The sequence below is a fragment of the Pezoporus flaviventris genome, unplaced genomic scaffold, assembly GCF_033815535.1.
Source record: "Pezoporus flaviventris isolate CSIRO_AGI_PZ_B2104156 unplaced genomic scaffold, CSIRO_AGI_Pfla_v1 ptg000040l, whole genome shotgun sequence".
Lineage (NCBI taxonomy): Eukaryota > Metazoa > Chordata > Aves > Psittaciformes > Psittacidae > Pezoporus > Pezoporus flaviventris.
The window spans coordinates 7,516,536-7,544,413 of record NW_026892588.1 but is presented as its reverse complement, the minus strand read 5'-3'; the positions used below and the strand labels follow the sequence as shown (position 1 = coordinate 7,544,413).

The following is a 27,878-nucleotide window of genomic DNA, read 5'->3' as shown; positions in this document are numbered from 1 at the left end:
GGAGAGGCAGCCATGAGGGGAGATCATGAGGAAAGAGAAGGGGCAGCCATGAGGGGAGATCATGAGGGGAGATGAAGGGTGGCCATGAGGGAAGATCGTGAGGAAAAAGAAGGGGCGGTCATGAGAGGAGATTATGAGGGGAGAGCAAGGGCAGCCATGGGATGTGAGGTGTGGCCATGAGGAGAGATCCTGAGGAAAGATCATGTGGGGAGAGCAGGAGCAGCCATGAGGTGTGAGGAGCAGCAATGGGGGGATTCAGCTATACAGTGTGGACCACTATGGGGAGCATATGAGAGGTGGCTGCAAGTGGAGATCATGAGGGGCAGCCATAAGGGGACATCTTGAGTAGAGATAGTTTGCCCTTAGTGACATGGTTTAGTGGTGGGCTTGGCAGTCCTGGGGGAATGCTTGGACTTGATCTTAAAGGTCTTTTCCAACAGAGCTGATTCTATGAGTCTATACTTACTTTGTATACTCATCGGTGCAAGAGTTTTGTCACTTACCAGTACAGTTTCTCCAGTTATGATGAATTTGTCTCATAAAGTGTCAAAAAAAAAAACTAAAAAAAAACATAAAACCTGAAAAAAAATTAATGGTTCAGATGCAAAGCTGGTTTTAGACCAAAGATTTCATGGCATATTTTAAAGGGGGTTATGTTTTAATTTTCACTTTCTCAACCTATATCTCCTCAACCTTCATGGCTAAGGTATCACAATGTATTTGCAATATGGAATTATTATCTTGTCTACATTATAGTAGAAAACTAAATCCCACTGGTGAAGCTGTTTCAAGTTCATTAGTAAACTTGAGAAGCATAATGTAATGACAACCTTAACATATTTGATGTCATGCTAAACACAGCCAAGTCCTTTAGGACAAGTGTAACAAGGTGCTGGAAGCAGTTGCTAGCACTGGGGAGCTGACTAAGGCTCCTAACATTGCTAATAGAATTTTAAAATACCTAATTAAAAGCGTGTGGGAGTGGTATTTTAAGTTGTGTGGGCAGTAATGTGAAGGGCAAACATGCCAACTCCTCTGCAAGTTCAGGCTTTACTTACCTGACAGCAAAGAGCTGACTTGTGGCATGTAAAAGTGAAGAGTCTGTGCAGAGGGGTTACAAGTTGTTTTTAAGTTGATTTTGTAAACTTTGGTGATGACCTAGAATGATCCAAAGATGTATCTAAGTGAGGAACATATGGCTAGTTGTTATATATGCATCAAAGAGCTTCTCTTGTCTTTCTTTCTCATGAATGATCTCTTAAACATAAATGAACCCCTCATGTGACACCCAGTCTGTTGGTTGGCACTCACATGTAAGAGCATCAGCACACTATTAGCAATTACCTTAGTGATATTTACAGCATTTTAATGTCACTTGTCTGTATGTAAATAGAGTCTGTGAGGAATGCAGCACGCCTGGGGCTCCTGCTCCCACTACAACAGCACTGCTCGTTCAACACACCAGAGTGCTTCCTGCACCTTATGTAACTGCCAAAAATATCATTTCAATTGCTTTATGACAAGATAATGAGTCTGTCAAAGATGAGTGGTCAGAAAAACAAATTTGTTCTCCCACACAATTAGAGTTTATAGTGTTGGACAGCAATATCAATCTCCAGTGGTTCAAAATTGAATTTCCACGTTAGAGGGAAATGTGTTCTTGCATGCGCTATAACCAGCCTGCGTAGCAAAAAGAGTTGAACTGGAAAGGTGGATATCAGCTGAGCTGTGGAAACATCAGGATGGAAGTTTCCAAATGCAGACAAGTATTGCGTGTACATGGTGTTTGCTTCCATGAGCTTGACACTGACAGAGCCACTCCTACAACAATCAACACAGGAAAGTCTGGAGAAACTGTCACCAGATAAACCAGGCAGACAACTGTTCCCTTCAGGTAGAAAGCTGTTTCAAGGCCTGCATCTCCCTGTAATTGCTCAGGGAGTTGTTGATATTTGTAATCATGGTCTTCAGGCATTCATTGTAAAGATGTATGAAACATTACACCTCAGCAATGCCATTTATGGTGAGTGTACACTGTATCTCAGAACTGCACCTTGCCCTTAACATTTGCTTTATCCCTTTTTTTGCCCTTAAGCTCTTTGACAATGCAGTGCAAAAGCTGCAGCATACATCCTGACATTTACCATAATTTAACCTGTATTCTCTATACTGCTGTATTTATTACAGTTTCCTCAATTGCCTCTTGATGTGCCAGGCAGCTGCTATGCACCCACTGCTACCGAGTAATTGCATTTCTGGCCATATGTACAGAATTTTACCTTGTAAAATACTTTGACTTTTTTCTTTGGATTTCAAGAAACCATACAGGCATGAAGTACTGTCATCTGGAACTCAGTACACAGGCTATGGAAGCAGTCTTTTAGGTTTTCAGAACTTCTCCGTTATTATACATGCAGCCTAAGTGACCATGTTCTCCTAATGGGAACATCTACAAAGACTATATGACATTTTGTGTTCAATGTGCTTTTTATGTAAATCTAATTAAGGCTTTTGTTACTCTCTCAGGTTTAAACCAGGAACAGCTAGGAACAGCCCTTCCAAGCAAGTGTCTAAAGGAATTACAAACTTTACTAGGATTTTCAGTAGTAATTTATCATTATAAAAAGGACATGGAACTGTTGGAACAAGTCCAGAGGAGGGCCACGAGGATGATCAGGGGACTGGAGCACCTCCTATATGAAGACAGGCTGAGAAAGTTGGGGCTGTTCAGCCTGGAGAAGAGAAGGCTGTGTGAACACCTCATAGCAGTCTTTCAGTATCTGAAGGGAGCCTATAAGGATGCTGGGGAGGGACTATTCATTAGGGACTATAGTGATAGGACAAGGGGTAACGGGTTAAAACCTAAACAGGGAAAGTTTAGATTGGATATAAGGAAGAAGTTCTTTACTGTAAGGGTGGTGAGGTGCTGCAATGGGTTGCCCAGGGAAGTTGTGAATACTCCATCCCTGGCGGTGTTCAAGACCAGGTTGGACAGAGCCTTGGGTGGCATGGTTTAGTGTGAGGTGTCCCTGCCCATGGCAGGGGGGCTGGAACAAGATGATCTTAATGTCCTTTCCAACCCTAACTAGGGAGGCTGGAACAAGATGATCTTAATGTCCTTTCCAACCCTAATTATTCTATGATTCTGTGATTATATATTCACATAAGTTAACAAAACATTACCTCTGGAGCAGAGAAGAAGGGTAATTTTCCTTAGAAAAAGAGATGAGACAGATGAAGGACTCTGAACTTGGGCAGTCTTCCATAGGAAGCTGATGTCCACATCCCAACAGTGATATGACAAGAGCCCAAGTCAACTACCAGGTCAGTGGTGCTCAGCTGATTCTCAGCTACCAGAAATGCCTTTGGTCCATCCTGTGCTCCTTTGGTTTTGCACTGCTCACAGGCCAGTATATCTCATCACAAGAGTGGTTCTCTCATGGCATATCTGGATGGTACTTTTAGGTAAATAGTCTTTCTGCAACCTTAAATATTTCAATTTTTCTTACTGCTTATCCTGCAAAAAGAAGTACCTTTTATTGTACTGTAGTCATCTCTCAGCCCCACTATGCACATTTACCTCTTTTATTCATCCAGAGCACAACAGGTATTATCCCTTGAGCACAACAGGCATTTCTCTTCTTTGCAGAAGTCTCTGAGATTGTCCATACATACATTCTCATGAGGTCCCTGGGACAGATTGCCCAATTCCAAGTGCAGCCTCCCTAGAAAACCAGACATACACAAAATATCATTTCCCTGTTCCAGTAAAAATGCCCCTCCACATACAGCACGGAATGTGGTTATCAGCTTAGTTTTCCCCAGACACAGTACCCTCCAGCTTATGTTCAATTTGCTTTCCACAGATGCTTTTTCTTCTCTTTAAGTTTTAGCACTGTCTGCAGTTTACACTCAATTCAGTATTCAGCTATGTCCTTCATTTGCTGTGAAACATGATTAATCTCTCCAAGATGTGTGAAGTGACCTCACAAAAACTTGGTGCAAGAGGAGAATCAGAACCTCTGGTTCACTCCTCTGAATGTCTTTTTTTCTTATGCTTCTGCTCTTTTGCTCCCTATGCATAGTTACTAACATCAACAACAACTCCAGTTTAATCTCTTCAGATTTTATTAATCCATAAATTTTTTTATACTTATGTAACACTAATGATCATAAACCAAACCCAACTTTTATATTGCCTATACACTAAGACAGCAAAGGTAATGTCTTGCCACACATTATCTGACCTTTTGTGTTTGTTTGTTGGGGTATGTTTAACATTTCTTTTCATGCTCACTTGAACTAGCTCTCTGTCCTGGGTTCAGCAGTATCAGTCATTTTTCTCCTTCTTAGTAGCTGATGCAGTGCTGTGGTTTTGACTTTCAGCCTGGGAACAGCACTGATAATGCCAATGTTTTTAGTTGTTGCTCAGTAATGTTTACTCCAACCAAGGTCATTCTGAATCTCATGCTCTGCCAGGGAGGAGGGGAAGCTGGGAGGAAGCAGAGACAGGACACCTGACCCAAACTAACCAAAGGGGTATTCCATACCACAGCACGTCATGCCCAGTATATAAACTGGGGGAGTTACCAAGAAGGGCTAGATCGCTGCTCGGGTTTGTCTGGATATCGGTCGGCAGATGGTGAGCAGTTTTATTCTCTTCCCTTGTTATTTCCCTTATCATTATTATAATTGGTGGTAGCAATAGTGGCATGTGTTATACCTTAGTTATTGGACTGTTCTTATCTCAACCCGTGGGAGTTACATTCTTTCGATTTTCCTCACCCTCCCTCCGGACACGGGGGAAAGAAGAAGGGGAGGGAGGGAGCAAACAGCTGCATGGTTCTGAATTACTGGCTGGGTTTAAACCATGGCAGTTCTTTGTGGCACCCAACGTGGGGCTTGAAGGTTTAAGATAATGACAGATCTGACCAGAGTGTGTCTAATCATATTTGTGATAAGCATTCACTGTTTTGGATTAATAGTCACTCATCACAATGCTGATTTATTGGCTCTCAATGTTGTTGCTCTTGATCTCAGAGTTTCAGCATGTCATACCTTACTTACAGCTGGTATTTGCTGTTTTAGTGTTTATCGGCTGGGGGGCTTGGGCTAAGGTTCTTGTTTCGCTGTACTTTATGGTAATGACTTGTAATATGATAGACTCATTGATTATGAACCTGATCTGGCTTGTGTTCCCAGTGTGGTCATCACCTCTATACTTTGGGAAGTATATAATGTTTAGCGATTACGTAATTTTTTTTTTCCCCTCCTCGGGTGGTCAACGTGTGAAGGAGGCATTCCCTTATGTTCCCAGCCCCCTCACCAGCCTATTTACAGCATCATTTGAGAGTTCTGAAGGTTTTGAATGGCCTTTGAGTACCTTTGAGACCTTCCAGCTGATTGTGATGGGGATCACCATGTTGGCACGCAGAGTGTGTTTTACCCACGACCATTTCATCTGAAATCTTGAAAGTTAAGCAGAATTGGGTTTGGGTCTTGTCTAGGGTTAAATGATGAAACAGGAGGATCAAGAGATTTCCCGCGAAGCTGGACAGTCATCAGTGGCAGGGTGTGTGGGACAGTATGGGCAAGTATCAAGGCCAGTGGGCCCCTCCAGTGCTTTGGAACTTCACCACTGAAAACTGCAAAATCCAGAAAAACTAGTAAAACATGTAAATGAGATGTGTTGTCATCCTGGTCATACCAGAGAGGAGCAAATCATGTCAACGTTCTGGGGCTTGGCCTATGCTTACAGAGTCCTGTTCAAGACTATCCAGCACCTTCAAAGGGAAGAAAATGTCTCTGGATCTGATGGCAAAACAACAGACAACACAGCTACTCTAACTCCAAATACAGCAGCTACACCAACCCCAGTGACAAATACAGTAGCTACTCAAACTCCAACTGCAACAGACAACACAACTACTCCAACTCCAAGCACAGCAACTACAGCAACCCCAGTGACAAGTACAGTAGCTACTCGAGCTCTGACTACAACAGGCAACGCAGCTACTCCAACTCCAAGCACAGCAACTACAGCAGCCCCAGTGACAAGTACAGCAGCCCCAGTGACAAGTACAGCAGCTACTCGAGCTCTGACTACAACAGACAACGCAGCTACTCCAACTCCAAGCACAGCAACGACAGCAACCCCAGTGACAAGTACAGTAGCTACTCGAGCTCTGACTACAACAGACAACGCAGCTACTCCAACTTCAAGCACAGCAACGACAGCAACCCCAGCGACAAGTACAGTAGCTACTCGAGCTCTGGCTACAACAGACAACACAGCTACTCCAACTCCAAGCACAGCATCTACAGCAGCCCCAGTGACAAGTACAGCAGCTACTCGAGCTCTGACTACAACAGGCAACGCAGCTACTCCAACTCCAAGCACAGCAGCGACAGCAACCCCAGCGACAAGTACAGCAGCTACTCAAACTCCGACAGAAACAGACAGGGTAGCTGCTGGTGCTACTCAATCCGCAAGCACAGCGGCTGTACCAACCATGACAACAGATACTGCAGCCATTCCAACCACAGTGATGATCACTGCAGCTAAACCAGAGGACCAATTCATGCCACTATTGGTTGCCCCCGTACGCAAGGGGAAAAGCAAAAAAGAGGCACAAAAAGCAACCTGTACTGTGAAGAAAGATGAAGAACCAACGCACTTACTACACAGGACAGCATCTGAACAAGAGTTATTATGTAGATCAAAGGAAGAGGAAGAAGAAGAGGTGACTTCTTGACCCCGGACCTCAACTGAGCTACAGAATATGCAAAAAGATTTTACCTGTCAACCAGGGGAGCACATCATCACCTGGTTGCTCTGGTGCTGGGACAGTGGGGCCAATGGTCATGAACTAGAAGGTAGAGAAGCCAAGAATCTGGGATCACTTGCTAGGGAAGGGGGAATTGACAAAGCAATTGCAAAAGATACAGCCCCTCAGCCTTTGGAGGCATCTCTTGGCAGCTGTGAACGAAAGGTTTCCATACAAGGACAGTGTTATGAGTCATTCGGCCAATTGGACCATGCTAGAGAAAGGCATCCAGTCTCTGAGGGAGTCAGCCATTGTAGAGATGATCTATTGCAGGCCGAATGCTGGAAATGCATCTGTAGATCCAGATGAAGTCAAATGTATACCACCCATGTGGCTGAAATTTACATGGAGTGCACCATCATCATATGCCCACTTATTGGCAGCAATAACCTGGAATGACATAGTACCACCAACAGTGGATGAAATGATTCATCAACTCTGAGAGTTTGAGGACAATCTCACCCCTTTCATCATTTCAGCTGTGGAAAATCTGTCCCAGGAGTTCAAACAATTAAGAGATGATCTATGATCTATCCAGCTCCCCACGTGTACCAACACACAGCTATTAACAAAAGGCGTCCTACTGCTCAAGAGAGAAGATATAGAAGTTATACACCACGGGCCACCAGGTTTTACCTGCAGGATCACAGAAAAGACATGAGAAAGTGGGATGGAAAACCTACCTCAGCTCTGGAGGAATGGGTGTGTGAATTGAAGACGGGAACAAAGGTCAAGGCTGATCATCCCATGAAAGCTGCAGCTTCAGTCTCTGATGAACAGGTTCCTAGATGGAGTGGAAGAGCTGATTTTAGTCCAGCTCCTGTGATAACGAAGACTAATCTGTCTACCAGACATAAGTGACCAATATTGTGATCACTATTAGAGGGGCTCTGCCTCCAGCCAGGTGGAGGTAGGGGACAATTGGATTTACTGGACTGTGTGGATCAGACAGCCTGGCACATCAGTTCCACAGAAGTATAAGGCTCTACTAGATACCAGTGCACAGTGTACCCTGACGCCACCAAGCTGTCAAGGGGTGGAACCCATCTATATTTCTGGAGTGACAGGAGGATCCCAAGAGTTGACTGTACTGGAGGCTGAAATCAGCCTGACTGGGAGGAAGTGGCATAAGCACCTGATTGTGAATGGTCCAGAGGCTCCATGCATCCTTGGCATAGACTACCTCAGGAGAGGGCACTTCAAAGACCCAAAAGGGTACCGATGGGCTTTTGGTATTGCTGCTTTGGAGACTGAGGAAATTGAGCAGCTGTCCACCTTGCCTGATCTCTCAGAGAGTCCTTCTATTGTGGAGTTGCTGAAGGTCGAAGAACAACAAGTGCCAATCGCAACCACAACAGTGCACCAGCGGCAATATTGCACCGAGCCCCCTGATTCCCATCCATAAGCTGATCCACAGACTGGAGAGTCAGGGAGTGATCAGCAGGACCCACTCGCCCTTTAATAGCCCCATATGGCCAGTGCGAAAGTCTAACGGAGAGTGGTGACTAACAGTAGACTATCGCGGCCTGAATGAAGTCACACCACCCTTGAGTGCTGCCGTACTGGACATGCTAGAACTTCAGTATGAACTAGAGTCAAAGGCAGCCAAGTGGTATGTCACGATTGATATTGCCAATGCATTTTTCTCAATTCCTTTGGCAGCAGAGTGCAGGCCACAGTTTGCTTTTACTTGGGGGGGCATCCAGTACACTTGGAACCAACTGCCCCAAGGGTGGAAACACAGCACTACCATTTGCCATGGACTGACCCAGACTGCACTGGAAAAGGGGCAAGCTCCAGAACACCTGCAATACATTGATGGCATTATTGTGTGGGGCAATACAGCGGAAGAAGTCTTTGCGAAAGGGAGGAAAATAATCCAAATTCTGCTGAAAGCCGGTTTTGCCATAAAACGGAGTAAGGTCAAGGGACCTGCACAGGAGATTCAATTTTTGGGAATAAAATAGCAAGATGGTTTTCACCAGATCCCCACAGATGTGATCAACAAGATAACAGCAATGTCTCCACCAACTAATAAGAAAGAAACACAAGCTTTCTTGGGTGTTGTGGGGTTCTGAAGAATGCACATCCCAAATTACAGTTCAATTGTAAGCCGTCTCTATCATGTGACCCGGAAGAAGAATGATTTTAAATGAGGCCCTGAGCAACAACAAGCCTTTGAGCAAATTAAACAAGAGATAGTTCATGCAGTAGCCCTTGGACCAGTCTGGACCAGGCCACATGTGAACAACGTGCTCTATACCCCAGCTGGGGACAACGGTCCTACCTGGAGCCTCTGGTAGAAAGCTCCAGGGGAGACTTGAGGTCAACCCTTTGGCTTTTGGAGTCAGGGATATAGAGGACCTGAGGCCAGCTATACCCCAACTGAAAAAGAGATACTGGCAGCCTATGAAGGCTTTTGAGCTGCTTCAGAAGTGATTGGCACTGAAGCACAGCTCCTCCTGGCACCCTGGTCGCCCGTGCTGGGCTGGATGTTCAAAGGCAGGGTCTCCTCTACACATCGTGCAACCGATGCTACATGGAGTAAGTGGGCTGCACTAATTATACAGTAAGCTCAAATAGGAAATCCCAGTTATCCAGGAATTCTAGAAGTCATCATGGACTGGCCAGAGGACAAAGATTTGCAACATCTTTGCAAACATACAGATGGGCTGTATCATGCAACATACAGATGGGCTCGTGATCGAGGGGTGGATTTAACAATGGACACTTATAGCCCAGTTTATTCACAACTGTGAAACATGTGCCAAGCAATTAAAGCCTCTTTGGTAAGGAGGACGATGGCTGAAGTACAAATAAGGGGTGGCCTGGCAGATTGACTATATCACACTCCCACCAACCTGCCAGGCAAGTGCCATGTGCTTACCATGGTGGAAGCAACCACCGGGTGTCTGGAAACATACACTGTGCCCCATGCCACTGCCTGGAACACTGTCCGGGGCCTTGAGAAACAGATTTTGTGGCGACACAGCACCCCAGAGAGAACTGAGTCAGACAATAGGACTCATTTCCAGAACAATCGTATAGACACTTGGGCCAAAGAGCATGGCATTGAGTGGGTAATGGTACATCCATGCACTAGCCTCTGGGAAAACTGAACGGTACAATGGGCTGTTAAAAACTACACTGAGAGCAATGGGTGGTGGGAATTTCAAACATCGGGATACACATTTACCAAAAGCCACCTAGTTGGTCAACATCAGAGGATCTGCCAACAAGGCTGGCCCAGCCCAGTCAGAACTTTTACATATTGTAGAAGGGGATAAAGTTCCTCTGGTGCACATAAAGAATTTGCTGGGGAAGACAGTCTGGGTTATTCCTTCTTCAGGTAAAGGCAAAGGATGACACCAAGCTGTGTGGTTCAGTTGATACACTGGAGGGAAGGAATGCCATTCAGAGGAGCCTTGACATGCTTGTGAGGTGGGCAGATGCCAACCTTATGAAGTTTAACCATGACAAGTGCAAGGTCCTACACCTGGGTCGGAGCAATCCCAGGCACAGCTACAGGTTGGGCAGAGAAGAGATTCAGAGCAGCCCTGCAGAGAAGGACTTGGGGGTGTTGGTCGATGAGAAACTTAACACGAGCCGGCAGTGTGCGCTTGCAGCCCAGAAAGCCAAACGTATCCTGGGCTGCATCAAAAGGAGCATGACCAGCAGGTCAAAGGAGGTGATCCTGCCCCTCTACTCTGCTCTCGTGAGACCTCACCTGGAGTATTGTGTGCAGTTCTGGTGTCCTCAACATAAAAAGGACATGGAACTGTTGGAACAAGTCCAGAGGAGGGCCACGAGGGTGATCACGGGACTGGAACATCTCCCGTATGAAGATAGGCTGAGCAAGTTGGGGCTGTTCAGCCTGGAGAAGAGAAGGCTGTGTGAACACCTCATAGCAGCCTTCCAGTATCTGAAGGGGGCCTATAGGGATGCTGGGGAGGGACTCTTCATTAGAGACTGTAGTGATAGGACAAGGGGTAACAGGTTAAAACTTAAACAGGGGAAGTTTAGATTGGATATAAGGAGGAAATTCTTTCCTGTTAGGGTGGTGAGGCACTGGAATGGGTTGCCCAGGGAGGTTGTGAATTCTCCATCCCTGGCAGTGTTCAAGACCAGGTTGGACGAGGCCTTGGGTGATATGGTTTAGCGTAAGGTGTCCCTGCCCACGGCAGGGGGGTTGGAACTAGATGATCTTAAGGTCCTTTCCAACCTTAATTATTCTATGATTCTATGACTCTTCATTAGGGACTGTAGTGATAGGACAAGGGGTAACAGGTTAGAACTTAAACAGGGGAAGTTTAGATTGGATAAAAGGAAAAAGCTCTTTACTGTTAGGGTGGTGAGACACTGGAATGGGTAGCACAAGGAAGTTGTGAATGCTCCATCCCTGGCGGTGTTCAAGGCCAGGTTGGACAGAGCCATGGGTGATATGGTTTAGTGTGAGATGTCCCTGCCCATGGCAGGGAGGTTGGAACTTGGTGATCTTAAGGTCCTTTCCAACCCTAACTATTCTATGATTCTATGAAAGCCACTTGTGGGATTGCTTTTGCTCAGGACCCGGATATGCTTGGTGGGTAATGCGGGAAGATGGGGAAGTCCGATGCTTACCTCAAGGGGATTTGATTTTAGGGGAAAACAGCCAATGAACTCAATTGTATGCTGTTGCCTGCTATGTAGCACTTTTATAGCCCGCCAACTAGATGTCTTCAGGTCACCAGTGACTGGCCCTGACTTCCCTCTGACCATCATTCCAACAAAGAATGAACTTGACAAAACCAGACGAGCTCCGCAGTGATTGGACGAGTTCCGTGGTGCCATCAGCAGGCAGCAGTCCAACACTGCACACTCTATCTCCTGCTCTGAAAGAGTGTCACAAGAGATGGAGCCTGACATCATGGACCGGATGAACTCAGCAGCTCTTTATGTGTGTGTGTATGTGTGTATATATAAGAGTGATGGTATATTGAAAAATGTGGGATCTGAGCATGATGTGAATGGTATGGAATAAGGGGTGGATACTGTTCTGGGTTCAGCAATAGCAGTCATTTTTCTCCTTCTTAGTAGCTGGTGCAATGCTCTGTTTTTGACTTTCAGCATGGGAACAACGCTGATAACAGCAATGTTTTTAGCTGTTGCTCAGTAATGTTTACTCTGACCAAGGACTTTCTGAGTCTCATACTCTGCCAGGGAGGAGGGGAAGCCAGGAGGACGCTTGACTCAAACTAGCCAAAAGCGTATTCCATACCACAGCACGTCATGCCCAGTATATAAACTGGGGAGAGTTACCTAGAAGGGCTAGATCACTGCTCAGGTCGGGCTGGGTATCAGTCAGCGGGTGGTGAGTGGTTGTATTCTCTTCCCTTGTTATTTCCCTTATCATTATTATTATTGGTCGTAGCAGCAGTGGTTTGTGTTATACCTTAGTTACCAGACTGGAGTAACCCGTGGGAGTTGGATTCTTTTGATTCTCCTCCCCATCCCTCTGGGAGCAGGGGAGGAAGAAGGGAGGGAGGGAGCAAGCGGGTGTGTGGTTCTGAATTACTGGCTGGACTTAAACCAGAACACTCTCATTAACTCTACATTTGACATTTTTAATATAAATGTATTTTTTTACCTTGATCTTTAGCTAATCTTTTAGAACACCACAGCGACCCCATTTTTCCTTACTTTCTTCTCCTGGGAAATTACACACAGCAATATCTAATTATTCTCATGGGTTTTAGGATTATTCAGCATTGTCAGTTCTTTTTTTGCTTGGATGTTAATGTTAGGTTTTGACTATCCTCTACTTACAAAGGTGTTAGATCAGTCCTTTATGTCTGATCATAAGATCTGATCAGTCTTCTTTTTTGCAGTGATGAAATTTGTTGTTTTCTCTCATTCAATTTAAATCATACTCCAAGAAGCTACACTTTTCTCCCCATTGCTGGGGGGTTTTGTTGGTGGTTTTGGAGGGGGAGGCTGTTTACTTCTGGGGGATTTTGTTTTTTAATTGGAGGGAGTTTGCTCTTGTTTCTCTTAAAATAATATTATTTGGAATTTTCTTTTATGGCAGGATGCATCATTTTGGGGATTTGCAAAAAGGCATTGATTGAATGAATCTGTGATTATTTTACTGGTTTAGAGCAGAAAGAGCCATTTAACAACTCCTCCATTTAAGAAGCTAAGTGACCAAGATGTCCCTACGTTATCTGTTTTGTGTGTGTTTGTTCTGAATGCCTGTATGAGGGCTGATTGTTTCAGATCTGTAAATAGCATTTTAAAATTTCACAGAAGGTAACCAGCTACTTCCACAAGAAAATGCGTTTTGCTGGTTTCGTGAAAACCTGCCTGTATTTGGTACAAACACAGAACTCCAAAATACGTAGTTTTCCTTTTTCTGTTGGATCTTGGTTGCTAAAATCACAGAAGCTGCATTGTGCAAAAACCATGTCTGTTGTGGTACTGCATGGGCCCTGCCATGTGGACCGCAGAACAGATACCATGGCACGATGCCATAGCTCTGGGCTAAGAAGTCCTTCCTCTGCAGCAATCTTGGCCTAAGAAATTAAAAATCTGGGCACCAGAACCATCAATAGATCTATTCCATGCTGTCCATGCTCTCTTGCCTGGGAAATAAGGAGAAGGAGGAGGCAGCCTATGAAGAGATGAATCACAGTGGAATTAGGGAATGGGGGGAAATAAAAGGAAACTAATATGCGTGAGTTTTTGTGGGAATTGTTTGTGCATGTGCATATGCATCCATACCTAGAAACACATGCATATTTTTTTGTATATGTATGAAGAGGGATGGGACAGGGGGTGGAAGCAGAGGAACATGTATAAGGCCAGAGTCTGCCCAAGACTTTTAACCGTGCAAGCAAAATTGAGGAAGGGTCAGTCTATCTCTTCAGGAACATATGGCAAGTACAGCATCCAAGAAGTGCAAACAGACTTAGCACAAGGTTTTCTGACACAATCTTTTTCTTGACACAGTTCTCTATTTTCAGGTGCTTATTAAGAGAGCTGTGCACAGTTACAGCAATTAGCAGATATACCCTACACTTATTTTTCTCACCTCAGTTCCAGTTCTAGCCTGCAGCATCCTTTCAGAGCCCTAGGAACTACAGCTTTTCGTCAGAACACTTGCTGCCTCTGACACTGATGAGTCCCTCCAATAAAACACAAATCTCCCCTTGAAAGAAATTCTGTCAGTTCCTCTCTCTTTCATTCTAGTGACTCCATGATGTCCACAGTCTTTCCAGCTTTTTTCTCTTCTGATTCTCTATCTGCTTGTTTGGTCTTGTCATTATTATGTATCTCTCCTGTTTGGGAGTCTTCCATTTTCATATTCTTGTGGACAGTAAAACCACACATCTCTCATTTTTTAACAGCAGTGCCATTCACCAGAATCTTCTATCTGTACATGAATAAGCACATCTCATCTACTAATACGCAAACAGGCATCTTTCATTCTGCAGTAGCTAGTCATTGAAAATTTACTTTACAATTGATGTAGTGTTTGAGCATCAATATTTTGGAAATGATCACACTTTTTGTCTAGCATATTGAATACATTTTGTTAATTTTCGTTTAAAAGGAGCTGAACCTCTTTTTCTTTAGAATGAGCAATGCTCAAATAATGGCATTTTTGTCTGTCTCATTTCTAGCACTGAGGAGAATGCTCCATCATCTTCTGTATTACAGATTCTTGTGGATTTTCTCCAGCAGCCACTTATGACAACTGCAAGCTTGTTTTACCCTGGCGATATATATGTATGTGGCCAGTTACTTCAGGTCATTTTCCTGCCAAATGGAAGTCAGTTTGACAGCTGTTAATTTCCACTTGGCCAGTCCATGTGTTGTTTTGCTTTAATTATTGGTCACTATATAGAACAGGTGACAGATGACTACATGAGAACCCTTTACCTCACTAAATGTACAATCATTAGGAAAACAAACAGACAGGGCTGTTGAATATATTAATTTTCTGCCCAGACCCAAACAGAAACAGATTTTAGCTGGGTTTGACATCTATCAGAAAGGGATGGAAAGACGTGACAACACCTTACTGTTCATGAAACCAGCATCCCATGCTGTAAGTGTCCTAGTTTCACAGAAAGAGTGGAGTTTAAGGAACACAAGATTGTTCTAAGACCAGATACAGAATCTGGTTTAGCTAATGGTTTTGTTGCAAGGTTTGGTTAGGTGTTCTTTACTAAGTAAAACTAAATGTGCCTACCATAATATTTCCTCTGACCTTCAGCTCCTAGAACTACGTCAAATTAAAGTAGGAAAAAAAATTGCTTTCTGAGCAATAAAGTACTCGCTGAACAAGAATGGCAGAACACCACGATAGTGAGCTTCCCTTCTATTGAAGTGTGGCGTTGCAGAGAATGTTTAATTGAAGTCTGTTTTCTCAGACTCCAGGGGCCTAACTTGGATCCTAATTTGGGCCAGATTCTCTAAGGACATGAGCTGAAGTCTTGTTTTGTTCCTGGGAGTAGTAACTCTTGAATTTCTGCAACATTATAGATCTATCTGTAGTGAAAATTATGAATAATTCAGTTGATTTCAGTAGAGCTGTGTTAGTGAAAATAAGAAAAGATTCAGCATCTTGGAGTCTTGGTGAAATTACTGCTTTTAGATCTGTGAGAGCTGAAGATATTATAACATGCTATTTGAGTGATGTCTTGTAAACCATGCTAAAACAATAATACAGACACAACACACAGAAATAGAATAGTTCCAATGGCTTACTAAGACTTAACCTAAATGTAAACTCACCTTTAAATAATATCAATTTTTTTTTTTTTTTATTTTTGCCTTTTAAAAATAGGTGTAAGTGCAACCTTCATGCTACTGGCTGTAAAGAAGAAAACAAAAGACTACTTTGCGAATGTGAGCATAACACAACTGGCCCAGACTGTGGAAAATGCAAGAAGAATTATCAGGGCCGACCATGGAGTCCTGGTTCTTACCTGCCTATACCTAAGGGCACTGCTAATATCTGTAAGTAGTTCTATATAACAAGGTTATTTCATCATTAGAATTCTGCCCCATGTTATGACTCTGAAGGAAGATTAATACTGGCAAAAGTTTGTCATGTCTGTATGACTCAGTGCATATAACTGGACAAGGTGTCAAATTGTTTTAAGTGTCTACATATTGTCTGCAAATTATGTTGTCATAGTGTACATATCTATGCACTCACATAGTTGTAAATAAATTGCGTGAGAACTGCATATTTGTATCCACAGACAAATCCTGTGACAGTGCACAGAAAGGGCTAACGAATGGAAGAATTAGGCCCTTCACATAAATATTATATACAGAGGAGAGAAATGCATGGGAATATCTGCAATACTGCTCCAGCCACAGTGCCCACCTCCATTCATACGTCCTTCCTGACTCGAGTGTCAAAACAGCCTCAGCTCAACATGTGAGATGAGGCCCTTGCTCATTTTTTTTGCCCATTTAAGGAAGTTAAGTATTCTCAGAACAAGTTTTTTCAACTAATAGCTAAAGATCTAGTGGCTGGTAAAGGAAATTTTTACCTGATGTTGACTTGCAGTCCAGATTCACATGCATTCTTTTAAACCATTCTGTTGAAGGGGGAAGGGGAGCTCAAGCCCAGAGTTTTTGTATCTGCTTGTTTCCAGCTAATAACCATTCAACAACACGTGTGCACACTACTTCAGCACACATATTACCCAAAGGAAGTTATTGACAGATGCATTTCCTGGTCCTGGACAGGATTGGGTTGAAAAGAACAAGCTGCTGAAAGAGAGGTCACAAAGACAAGTACAAGCACCAGTTCTTCCTTTCATGCATGTATGAAATACACAATAGTTTAGAATGCTTCTGAATAGCAGACTTAAATTCCTTTGAAGAAAGGCTTGAAGATGAAAATAAATCACCAAATCTTTTAACAGAAGTTACTAGCTTAAGAATAGTCCACAGTTTTGTCCTGATTAAAAGCAAAACATTCATTTTAAAAGATTAGTATATAACAATTTACTGAAAAGTTATTTGGGAGAAACAGAGATATGTACTGCAATTGAATGAAAAGTTTAATACCAGGAGCAATGTGCAATGCTCAGAATGTTATCTAAGACTTCAAAGCAGCCGCTGTGAGGAATCAAAACTCAGAAATTAATATCATAGGAAGCAGGACCTTATCTAGTTACATGTGAGAGTAGTAGACCAAGTAACAAACCATGAAGTGTGGGAGCATGAAATTATGATAAAAATTTTACTGAGCAGAAAAAAAATGAACTTCCAAAAAGCGGGGGAAAAACATTTTGTAAGAGTATTCACTTTCTCACATGTTATAAAAAGTGAGTGTGGATCACAGAATAAATACTTTAAAGCTATGTTCAGAAAAAGTGATGAGATTTACCAAGTTGGTTTTATTCATATATTTTATATATACATATACACACATACATACATATGTATGCACACATATATATTTCTTTCTACGTATATATATGTGTGTATGTGTATATATATAAATATATCAAATTCAGTTGCTACCCCAGCAATCATCTAAACTAGTGGCAAGATACATCTGAACATCAGGGATCTGTCTAAATGCAGCTTGCTCTGTCAGTTACATCATTTCCAATCAGTTGAACACACACCAGACAGAACTGTGGAATTAGCACCCACCAAAAGGATGCCTGAAGCTTGTTAAAACAAATTTCAACTTTATTGAATTCCATCAGATGTACAACTCCATCAATAATCAAAACTTTTTGCAACTAATAGGCAGTCTTCCCGAGGTTTTACTATTATTATGATATCATCACGAAAATGTAAACGTGTTTGAGCTGATGAATACTCCACACACCCTCAAATCCTGACTTCAGCAGTGATCAGCAGCAGGAATTCATGTCAAACAGGAAGAAGTATAAAGGTTTTCTTCTTTGCCATCCCAATTGCCGGCAATAAAATGTCTTTTTGAGCTGGATCCTCCAACTTAGTCACACACATCTTATTGTTTACTAGCTGCCGAGCAGAGACCCAACTGTCATAAGCTTTAACTCAGTGACATTTTATGGCAATACATTTCACATTTTAAAGACACAGTGAGTGAAAGGTATTTCCTTTTGTTTGCTTTAAATGTTTTTATATCATTAAGCCTATATCTCCTTAGATAGGGAGAAACAGAGTAATGTATCCCTATTTATGTCCGTTATACTGTTTATGATTATACAGACTTGCAATGCCCACTCCTCCAGCCTGTTTTCTGAATGATGACTCCTAATCTATTTAATCTAAGCATGTATGAAACCATGCCACATCTCTGGTCATCTGTGATGGTTCTCTAATGTCATTTTTTAATTTGGTGAGGCTAAAACTACACAATATTCTAGAAATAAGAACAACATGAATTTTTTACAATTCAGTATAATTGAATTTTTTACAATACATAAAAATGTCCGTTTTCTATTTTGTTATTACAGTCATCAGCTCTTGAGTCCTTTTTAAATACGGTGCCACAATTGCAACACTTCTTCTGGCACTGAGGCTGACAAAAATGATAGGTTATAGGTTACAATAGTTAGTTTAGAATGTCATATTTTTGTTCCTTTAAAACACTTCCTGGGTGAACATCACCTATGGCAATTCTTATAGTTTGGTATTATTTACATCTACTAAAATACCTTTAGATTATGATAAACAGTGAGAAACGCCCTCAGATTGTGAGAATCTCTCTAACATTCTTTGTTGTGAACATCAGTGAAAACGATTAATTTAGTATTCAGTACTCCAATAACTTGATTGCCTTTCTACCCAGTCATCTCTCTGAGAGGCCTCCTGCTTCTTGACTGGCTATTTTAACAAAAAGGTATAATTAACTTTTAAATCTGTAGCAAGTTGATTCTCAAAAGACTGTGTTTTACATTTAACTTGACAGATTTTATGGGGGTTTTTTCTCCCTATCTTTCTTCACTGAGATACTGAGATGACTTAACACTTTCCAAAATCTTCATTCTGGTGTTTTGGATTGGGCGTTGGTTTTGTATGACTGGGGTTTTTTTCTTTTTTTTGATTTAGTTTTTTTCTGTTGGTTGGTTGGTGTTTTGTTATTGTTGTTCATAAGATAGTTGATTTTTATAATTTAAAAAAAAAAAAAGATGGGTTATATGTTATGATTCTCACTCTTTCATACATTTTGTCTGCCTCCATGCTGTTGCCATTAAATCTTTTTAACTATTCTTTTTTTCTTTTAACTAAGTCATTTTTATCTGCTCATTCTCTGAAAGGTAAATATTACTACAGTGGATTTTTTCATCCTGTTCCTTCTGGACAACTATGTTGACTTTCAGTCCAGAAGTAGTTCTCTACTAACTACTTCTTGAATCAGGTCCTACATACTAGTCAGAACTAAATTAGGTTCTCTTCTTGTGGGCTGTCTGATTGCTTGCTAGCAGCAGCAGTCATTTATGGTATGTAAAAGCTTCATTTCTTTTGTCATTTCCTGATCTAGTGCTGCATATGTTGGAGAATATGAATTTTTGCATTATTATATAAACTCTACACATCCAATGTAATTTCACTTACCCTGCTGTGTTTACGTCACCATCTCTACCGTGTGGTTAGCAATGCAGCATTATACTCTCCCTAGTCAGGAGTGAATTCTGTAAATAGCTGCTGGAACTTGTTGATAGAATTGGCTTCTCTGTTTTGACCCTAAATTTCCCTTGGTATATTACTTAATTCCCTGGGGATGTTTTGTATAATATAGTGTCCCTTTGATACTCTTCTTTCATCCAATTTTCAGTCTGTCTTTTCCACAGGAGACCAAAATATTTAAATTTTAAAGGGATTTGAAGTTTGGGGTTTTTTTTATATATGAGTGTGCTTAAAAAAGATATAGCTAAAAATAGTTGTATAAATGAAACACTTGGAAGGTTTTTGGAGGTTTGGTTGGTTTATCTTTCCCAACTGGAACTTACGTTGTTTCCATTGTTCTGCTTCTACCTTTTTTTTTTTTGGCCTATAAGACTTTATTACACCATTTCAAGCTACAGATCATGAAATACCATTCTAGATTATACTTCAAGCGCAGCCTAAACCTTGATATAAAACTGGTTTTTGTATCCTTCTCATTTTAAGTCAACTCTCCTGAGTTTTTCAGGAGAACACAAAACATTTTTGCTTTGCTTTGCTTGTGAAAGACACCTAGTACTCTGTTGTTTACTGGTACTAAAAATATATCCACATTTGTCTACTGCATAGCGTTTATTTTATATTTCCACTCTATCTTATTGACTATTTTGTGATGACATTTCTTCCCTTGTGCTGCCACATTCCATGGATAGTTTTTTTCTGCAATATGTTTTGACACTCAAAGTGAACTTATTGAATTTCTCTATACTTGGTATTACAAGACAGCTTTTCTCCTCAGCAGTCATATGTGTCTGAAAGCACTAGCCCTTTTCTTCCTCCTGTTGTTTAGATCATCTTTGACACTTATGTTCTTTTCTCCATCAGACAGAGTTGTCTAAGACTGTGCTGGGCTTCCATCCATCAAAGCCTGCTAGCTTTTTGTTTGTCCCTCTACAACCAATAACCTGTATGAGAACTGCTTGACACTCAGTGAAAACCTCCTCCTAGCTGTTACATGGCTTTTCTAATTCATAGTTCAACGCAACACAAAGAATTGAGCAGGACACAGGGAACATTGGTAGTTCTTTTCAGTCAACAGTTAGGCAGATAGTCCCAATCAGTTCACTGAATTTCTCCTGCAGGGGGTCGTGTCCCCCTGCGCATCTCCGCCCCCCACATCTGAAAGTAGAGTCTTTGTCTTAGCCACACAGCCTTAATCCTCCCTGGATGGGAAAAGACTTACAAGGCATCACTGCAACATACCTGCCACGTAAACAGCTTCTGACAAAAAAAGTATGGCACTTGAAGTATTGCACTGATTGCCCTCATCCATGTTTGTAGTTTCCCCCATGAATATTTGCTAACAAAAAGCCATCTTGAAGGACCTGTGTAAATTAAATTGGTAAAGAGGTTGTGGGATGGACAGGCTTTCTGTTCAGAAATCCAAGTAGTAAGGATCCCTGTAACTGAAAAGATCACACGTTCTGCTGTCCCATCAAAGCAGACTCATAAAGTATATAGTGTCCCGTTTTCCAGGTGTCCTCCCTAAAAACTGGAAGGAGCTTTGCAGTACCTACTTCAGGACTGAGGCAGAGGAGGTGATCCCACATGATTTCAATTTGAAGAAATGGGACACATAAAATGTAAATTTTTGATCCTTGAAGATTTTTGAACTTTCATAAAGAAAGATATGAATGCAATGTTACAAAACAGCAAAGCTTGTTATTGTTCCTATTTTATATTGCACATTAGTCTGGGGCTCATGAAGCTTATAGAGGATGTAAAGCCACAGGGAGATGTTACACAAAAGCTATGTCAGGCTAGGAGACTTGGTGGTGAGGGCAAAACTATAATGTATCAAGAGATTCAGGAAGGCAGAAGTGTCAGAGACACCTGCAAATGATAAAATAACTTCTCTCCAACTTGGTATCCTGTGGAGTGGCCAACAAAACATTGCAAATACATATCTAAAAGCCAACATGCTACAAATAATGTGCCATTTTTGGTGGGTTTTTTTTTCAAAAGAACTTGAAAAATCTTTCTGCAGCATTCTACCTGCTTGTGTGACCCCTGCTGAGCTGGTTGTTTGGGCTGGGTATGGTGGCATCTGTTGCTGGGAAATTAATTACTGCCATCCATCACTGGTTTCAAACAACTCTATTTTTGCTGTATACAGTGAAGAGAAGCAATTAAAGAGGGTTCTAAGCCTTAAGCAGCAGTGTGGGAAGGCAAAATGTCTGTTCTAGGATACTCAAAGTTCCAAAAATGGTCTGGTTTGGGATTTTGAAGTTTTTAATATCCAATATTCTCTCAATAAATTAGGATTACTTGAAAAAATACTTTGGTCTCAGTGGTAGTTTCCTCAACAAAGAGTATTCAATACTGGTTTGGAGTCATTAAAAGTCATCCACGTTTTTAAAGGTGTTACCCAATAAACCAGTAACTAAATATTTTCTCTGTCCCATTATTTGTGGCAATATTGCATAGGAAGGCAGAGGTAAAGGATAACAGGCTTCATCTAAGCAGGTCTTCCTCTAAAAATTGAAAACTTTTCAATCTTTACAGAGCAAGCAGCTGCTAAATTAACAAAAGCAGGAGTTCCAGGGCTGTTGCAATGAAATACAAGTGAAATTTCCTAAGAGCTGTGTCTTCCACTGTGTCTGGTCCTTTGGCTGAATACAGGTTAGACAATAAATGAAAGTTTATTCCTATGATCATAACAATCACTCCTTTTAAGGGATTACAAGATGCTAGGTTCCTCCAGCTTCTCAGGGCTTTAAATGACTAGAGAATTCAAAACTTTGGGAATTGCTGCTGAGGATCTGATACTGCAATCATGCCTCAGTGGAGGAGCTGCAAAGGGAAAAAAGACAATACAGGGAGTGCTGTCATGATGCAGCACAGCTATTCTAGCAAAAGATCAGAGGTGACATTAACAGCCCTGCTCTGACTCTTTGCCTTGGAAAGCTCTACATTTTGTTCCTGATTAAGAGTTAAAATGTGTGGTATAGAGTGCAATTATAAGGATGTCTCTTTTGTCAGAAAAGATCTCACACAGCTCTGATCAGCAATTAATATGAATCCAAACTTGCACTGCATAATTTATCATCATATCCTGGCATGTCTTCATAGGAAGAGATACCTAATTCTCAGTCTCTGTGCTGCATTCACCTCACCTGGATAATTCAACTGAGCTCTTGGTGACACTCCTTCCCTGAATGTGAGTTACGAGCTGGGTGGGTATAGTGTTCTGATAGCAGCAGGAAGCTGTCCCCAGATCCCTGTTGTACAATGGGTTCACATTCAGCTTGTGATGGAGAAGAGATAGAAAAGTCTGTGGGAAATATGGTACCCAAGACCAAGCTGACAGAATAATTCTTTCATCCCACGTGTAGTCCCTCCCCAGGAAGAGATGTAGCCTGGCTGCATTAAATGCACTTCTGACAGGAAGCACACACAAGCACTGAGGATGGTGGTCAGGGGGACCGCAGCTGCTCTGGAAGTGAGACTGGAAGTGGCAGTGTGGTTCTTCTCACAAAAAGCTAAATGCTTTTTCTTTGTTTCATGGATTTAACACTGACACAAGCAATAGAAGAAATAAAAAACTTGCTTTCTTTGCTAGCATCTGATTTGCTTTTTTCTCCATTCTCAATAGTCAGCTACATGGTAGCTAATAGCTAAAAGCTAAAACAACCCCTTTCTGGTAAAAGGGGAAATGAGAAAATTACAAGGCAGATGCAGAAGATCATATGAAATGAAAACACCAGATTTTTTTTCTCTCAAGTTAACACATGTATATTTAGATGCACTTGCAGTGAACATGTAATATACCAAACCACTACCCTCAGGTCAAATAAAAATTAATAAATAGTATTAGAGACTTTCTTCTGCAATGTTTGCCATTTCGGGGGCAGTAGCTACCCCTGAACTTTCTTTGCAGACTTCATTTGCTGTTTTCTTACTGTAAAACTATTACCATTAATAACCATCCCAGTGATTTCAACTGGAAGATAATTCAGACTGAACACTGCTTTGGTTTAACAACTGAATAGACATAAATGCAATCACTTGGGTTTATTTACTCTTTATGTCTAGAGGAATAGAGTTGTGCATCAAGGGAGGTAATGGGCCTGATTCTTCATCTCTCTCTATAACCTGCTCACATAATTTCACTGCTGCAAAATACTCAAGAGATTTCAATACCAGGTTTACTGGAAACAATCCGTATCACATATAACGTACCAGTTTCCATCCAAAATGCTGGCAGTGGTGGGATGATTCCCAGCAGCCTGTTGGGTGTCCCCACTGGCACTGCCGCTGGGGGCTGTGTGGTCAGACCCCACGTGCCTCCACGCTAACAGAATCACACCTCCTGTGCCTCCTTACCTAAGGACTTGCACCAAATACAGCCTAGCTGAATTCAAGAGCTAGCCTCAATATGTAGCTCCAGATCTCACAAAAACACTTGTACTAAGAATAATTTTCCATCATATGTGTGGTTTTCACACAGTATTAATGGATCCTGCTTCATGGCCCTACATAACCAGCTCTTTTCCAGACAAACTCCTAAGTGCTGTTCTCACTCCAGCAGAAAGGAAATAAAATAGTGTACCATCAAGGCCCATGATCATACACAGGGATACCTGGTATTACAGAAATCAAGCTGATTACAGAATGTCAGACCAACCCAGAAACTCTGTGCAGAAATAGCAAAAGAGCTTTTTGTAGAGAACCTGAAAGACGACTTTGCAAGGTTAATACAGAGCCCTTCAGGCTAACAGGCATCTTGTTTTCATTATTCTCTGCCCAGGAATTATTTATCACTATGAATTCATTGAAAAATTTTAAATACAGTAAAATGAGGAGAGCAGACTTTCAGGAAAACCTCTCCCTTTGCTACAATCTGCTCAGGAGAGAAGGGGAAGGATATTTGTATGTGTGTGTAGGAGAGAAGGAGGTTTGTGGCGGGGGAGCATACCCAAAGGAAATACAAATAGCATTTCACAGTGGAAGCATGAGTGCGAGAACACAGTATCTGTATTTTCTCTAATATTTGTGCTGGTTCCATCAGTGTATAAAGGAAAGTGAATCCTGCTAATTTAAAACTTCTACAATGACTTGCAAAAATGTAAAGAAGCTGCTATTAAAACTTCAGGGAAAAATATTTGAAAATTGATTGCCTTTTTGACATTTAAGACAAAGGGATAGAATTCTCTTACATCATCCCAACTGAAAATAAAAAACACTTTTGAAATTATAATAGCATTGTTCTAAGTATATCCTTATTTAGCTTTTAATACCTCATGATTCTAATATTTTTTAAAATACATGTTAATCTCAGCAGAATTAGAAATAATTAGAATTGAAAGCAACATCTGAGTGCAGGGCTCAGTTAGCAGCAAGTGCTTTCTCCAGTGCGGTGCCCAGTGATCTGCCCAACCACAGGTTCCGCAGAATATGAAATCAGAGAGCTGCAGTTCTGACATGAGCCTCAGAACTGATACGGTGAAGCACAAAAGATCTATTTATTGTAGTCATTCTGAAAATGCAATTACTTAGACATTGTCTTGGCCATACCACAAGTCACAAATGTTCCTAACTTGACTTCACAACCTTGCTTACAGTGAATATCATTTATCCCCAAGACATCCCTTCACTCTAGTTTGCTTAATTGCAGAATGAGGTCCATGCCATCTCTGAGTAAGACAGAACTTCAAGATAGATGTTGAAAGAAGTACAGCAGATGTTTAATGGAGAAACAGACAGATTTCTGCAGTAAAATGCATGCCGTCAAAAGTCAATAAAACTTACAAAAGAGAGACTGTATTTAACTGAGAGAATGCAAATACCCAGGATTTAAATACTGATCTGCAATTTGTAACTGCAACCCAAGAGACTAGTAATAGTGCCATTAGCAATGCCATTTAATCTACAGAAAATGGCTTTTCAGGAGAGATTTCAGTTCCATATTTTTGTGCTACACACCTTTCAGGGCAGATCTGACAACAAGCTACATGTTGGGACTGCATCATGCAACATGAGATCCCACATTCCTAATCCAGCAGAGTTTTACTCCTCAGCAGCCCCACCTTTTCTGGTAAATCTCACCTGCCTCTGCAATAGTTTCCTTGTATTAATTCAGCTTAGGAATCGAAATGAAGGGGAGAGAATAAACAAATACAAAGCTTTTAAAAATCATTGAGTGGCTTAGCCAATATTGCCAACCTAATGCATTAGATTGTTTTGTTCTATTACATTACTTTTCCATAGCTTAATTTAGATAACTGTCAGGTAAAAGTGGAAGAAACAGCTATATACAGTTAATGCAACAGAAGGTATCAACTGATTTTAAGCAGCTGGCCAAAGCAGTTAGCAGTGCATCTATCCCTTGGTTAAATTCTTCTCCTAGATCTGCGTAACACATGCATGACTGATATTTTTATCTAGAGCATTAAACCTAATGGCTGGTTAGTTGAAATATAAAACTGTTCTGAACAAATTCATGAAGTTCAGGGAGCTGGTGTAGGTCCCAGAAATACCCATCTGTCAATGCATTTTAGTGGTCTCTGCAGCCTCATACTGAAAAATCTAAAGACTGCATTTGTAAAGAGCTGGGTACATTTTAGCAGTTAGTTGGGTTTAACTATGTATTGACAGAACATTCTGAAAATGAGGAGAAAATTTGGTTTAGAATCTTAGATGCAATAGCTTAGCCAACTGCAGTAAATTTCTAACTATACTTTTTTTGTGTTTTCTTTCTCTACAGGTATACCCAGTATTTCCAGTATTGGTAGTAAGTAATAAAACCAGTCTTGTTTTGCATTGTCATTCAGCTTCTTGGATCTAATTTCCCAACATCCCTTTCTGTTGTAGATAATGTTTCTCTGAAAATGGGCTCTATGGTGCAGATGCTATGTATTGGCCTTTGTTGTATTGACATGTAACTGTATTACGTGGTCAGAGAGACCATCACTCCAGATAACACATCTGCCTTCAACCACGAATTTTCTGATCAGTTCTGATCAGCAGGTGGAAACCAAGTGCTATAAAACTAAGTTATGCAGAAAATTAAAACAGCATTCCACAGAAAATATTTGTTGAGCAACTTCTCGGGGTGGGGGAGGAAAAAAAAGTGTTTGCTAATAACAGAGAAGTACAAGACTGTTAATTTTCACGCATGTGTGTGTAAATTCAAAGAGAATATGGAAGAGTTTTCATTTTTATGAAGTAGCTTACCAAATACAGTGTATCTGATGGAATCTTTGCATTACTGCAAGCAGCCTTTAAATTGGGCTTTACTCCACAAAATAAACAGAATTGTGTTCCTTCACCAAAATCCGCTCTCTTATATGCAATTAAAGCACCAAAATATGATACTTAAGCTACAACAAAACCGTAACACCATTACCTAAAGAACTACTATATCGGTGAAAGAGATGATTAAGTAAATAAAACACTTGAAAGGACTAAGTACACAATAACTCAGCTGCGAGTCTCAGATGAGTTCCATAACAGAGAAGTGCACACAGTCATACCACGTTAGTTAATTACAAATAAAGCAGGGAGGTAAAAATGGATCCTGCTGTGGCTAACTGAAAGAATATTCCCTGCAGCCTCAGCTCTGCAGAGGCTTTAGACACAACTGGCGTGATATGGGGATATCACAATGATAAAAATATCACAGAAGTAAAATGCAATTTGCCAGACCTGATACCAAACTGAAAAGCTTCTGTTAATTTGGATAAAATTGTCTCACTTCTTATGATGCAGGGTCAGGTCTGTGAATTTATAAATCAGCTCGGTTTACTTGAGCTCATGAATGGTGCTGATTTGTTAAGCTCTAGACAGCAAGTTCAATGGCACCAAAACTAGCCTCCTTACAAAAGAGAGCAGTGTTAACAGCTGAATGCCATGGCATCTGTTTTGCAGCTTTAAATAGCGAAACAGCATCAATGACAATAATGTGCAAATGAAAGCCTTCCATCTTAATAATGTAATTTCCCTGCTGTAGTGTTGTCTTTGGTATTTGCATGACTACAAATGCATTGTGATATGCTATTTTCAAAACCTTGTGTTTATAAATTATTATTATTAATGACAATAATAAACTAAATGAAAGAGAAGACATTTATGTCACTGTTCTCAGGAATATTCCTGCCATTAATAACAGAAATTGGATGAATGGGAAAATAGCTCTTTGGAGTTTTATTGTGCTATACTTTCTTAGTACTGTGTTGCATGAACTATATGGTCGTGTTTTCACTTCACGCTCCATACAGCCTTTGTCACCACATCTACCATTTCTGAGCATCAGCAGATGTTGGCCTTTGAAAACTTAATAGGGAAACTCAATACATTTTAAACAACGGTGACCTGAAAGGATGCATTGTTGACCTCTTCGTATTTTACACTGGGGTGATTAGTACAGTTTGTCTATTA

The 27,878-nt window shown here is 41.2% G+C and overlaps 1 protein-coding gene across 7 annotated transcripts in view; it reads left to right on the top strand.

Moving 5' to 3' along the window:
• NTNG1 (netrin G1) overlaps nt 1-27,878 on the top strand; it is a 170,147-nt gene that overhangs the window by 92,372 nt on the left and 49,897 nt on the right. For all 7 annotated transcript variants that reach the window (XM_061465183.1, XM_061465178.1, XM_061465177.1 and 4 more), the window contains exons 4-5: nt 15,658-15,830; nt 26,206-26,232. In XM_061465183.1, the coding sequence (XP_061321167.1) occupies nt 15,658-15,830; nt 26,206-26,232 (200 nt within the window). The remainder of the gene's footprint in view (nt 1-15,657; nt 15,831-26,205; nt 26,233-27,878) is intronic.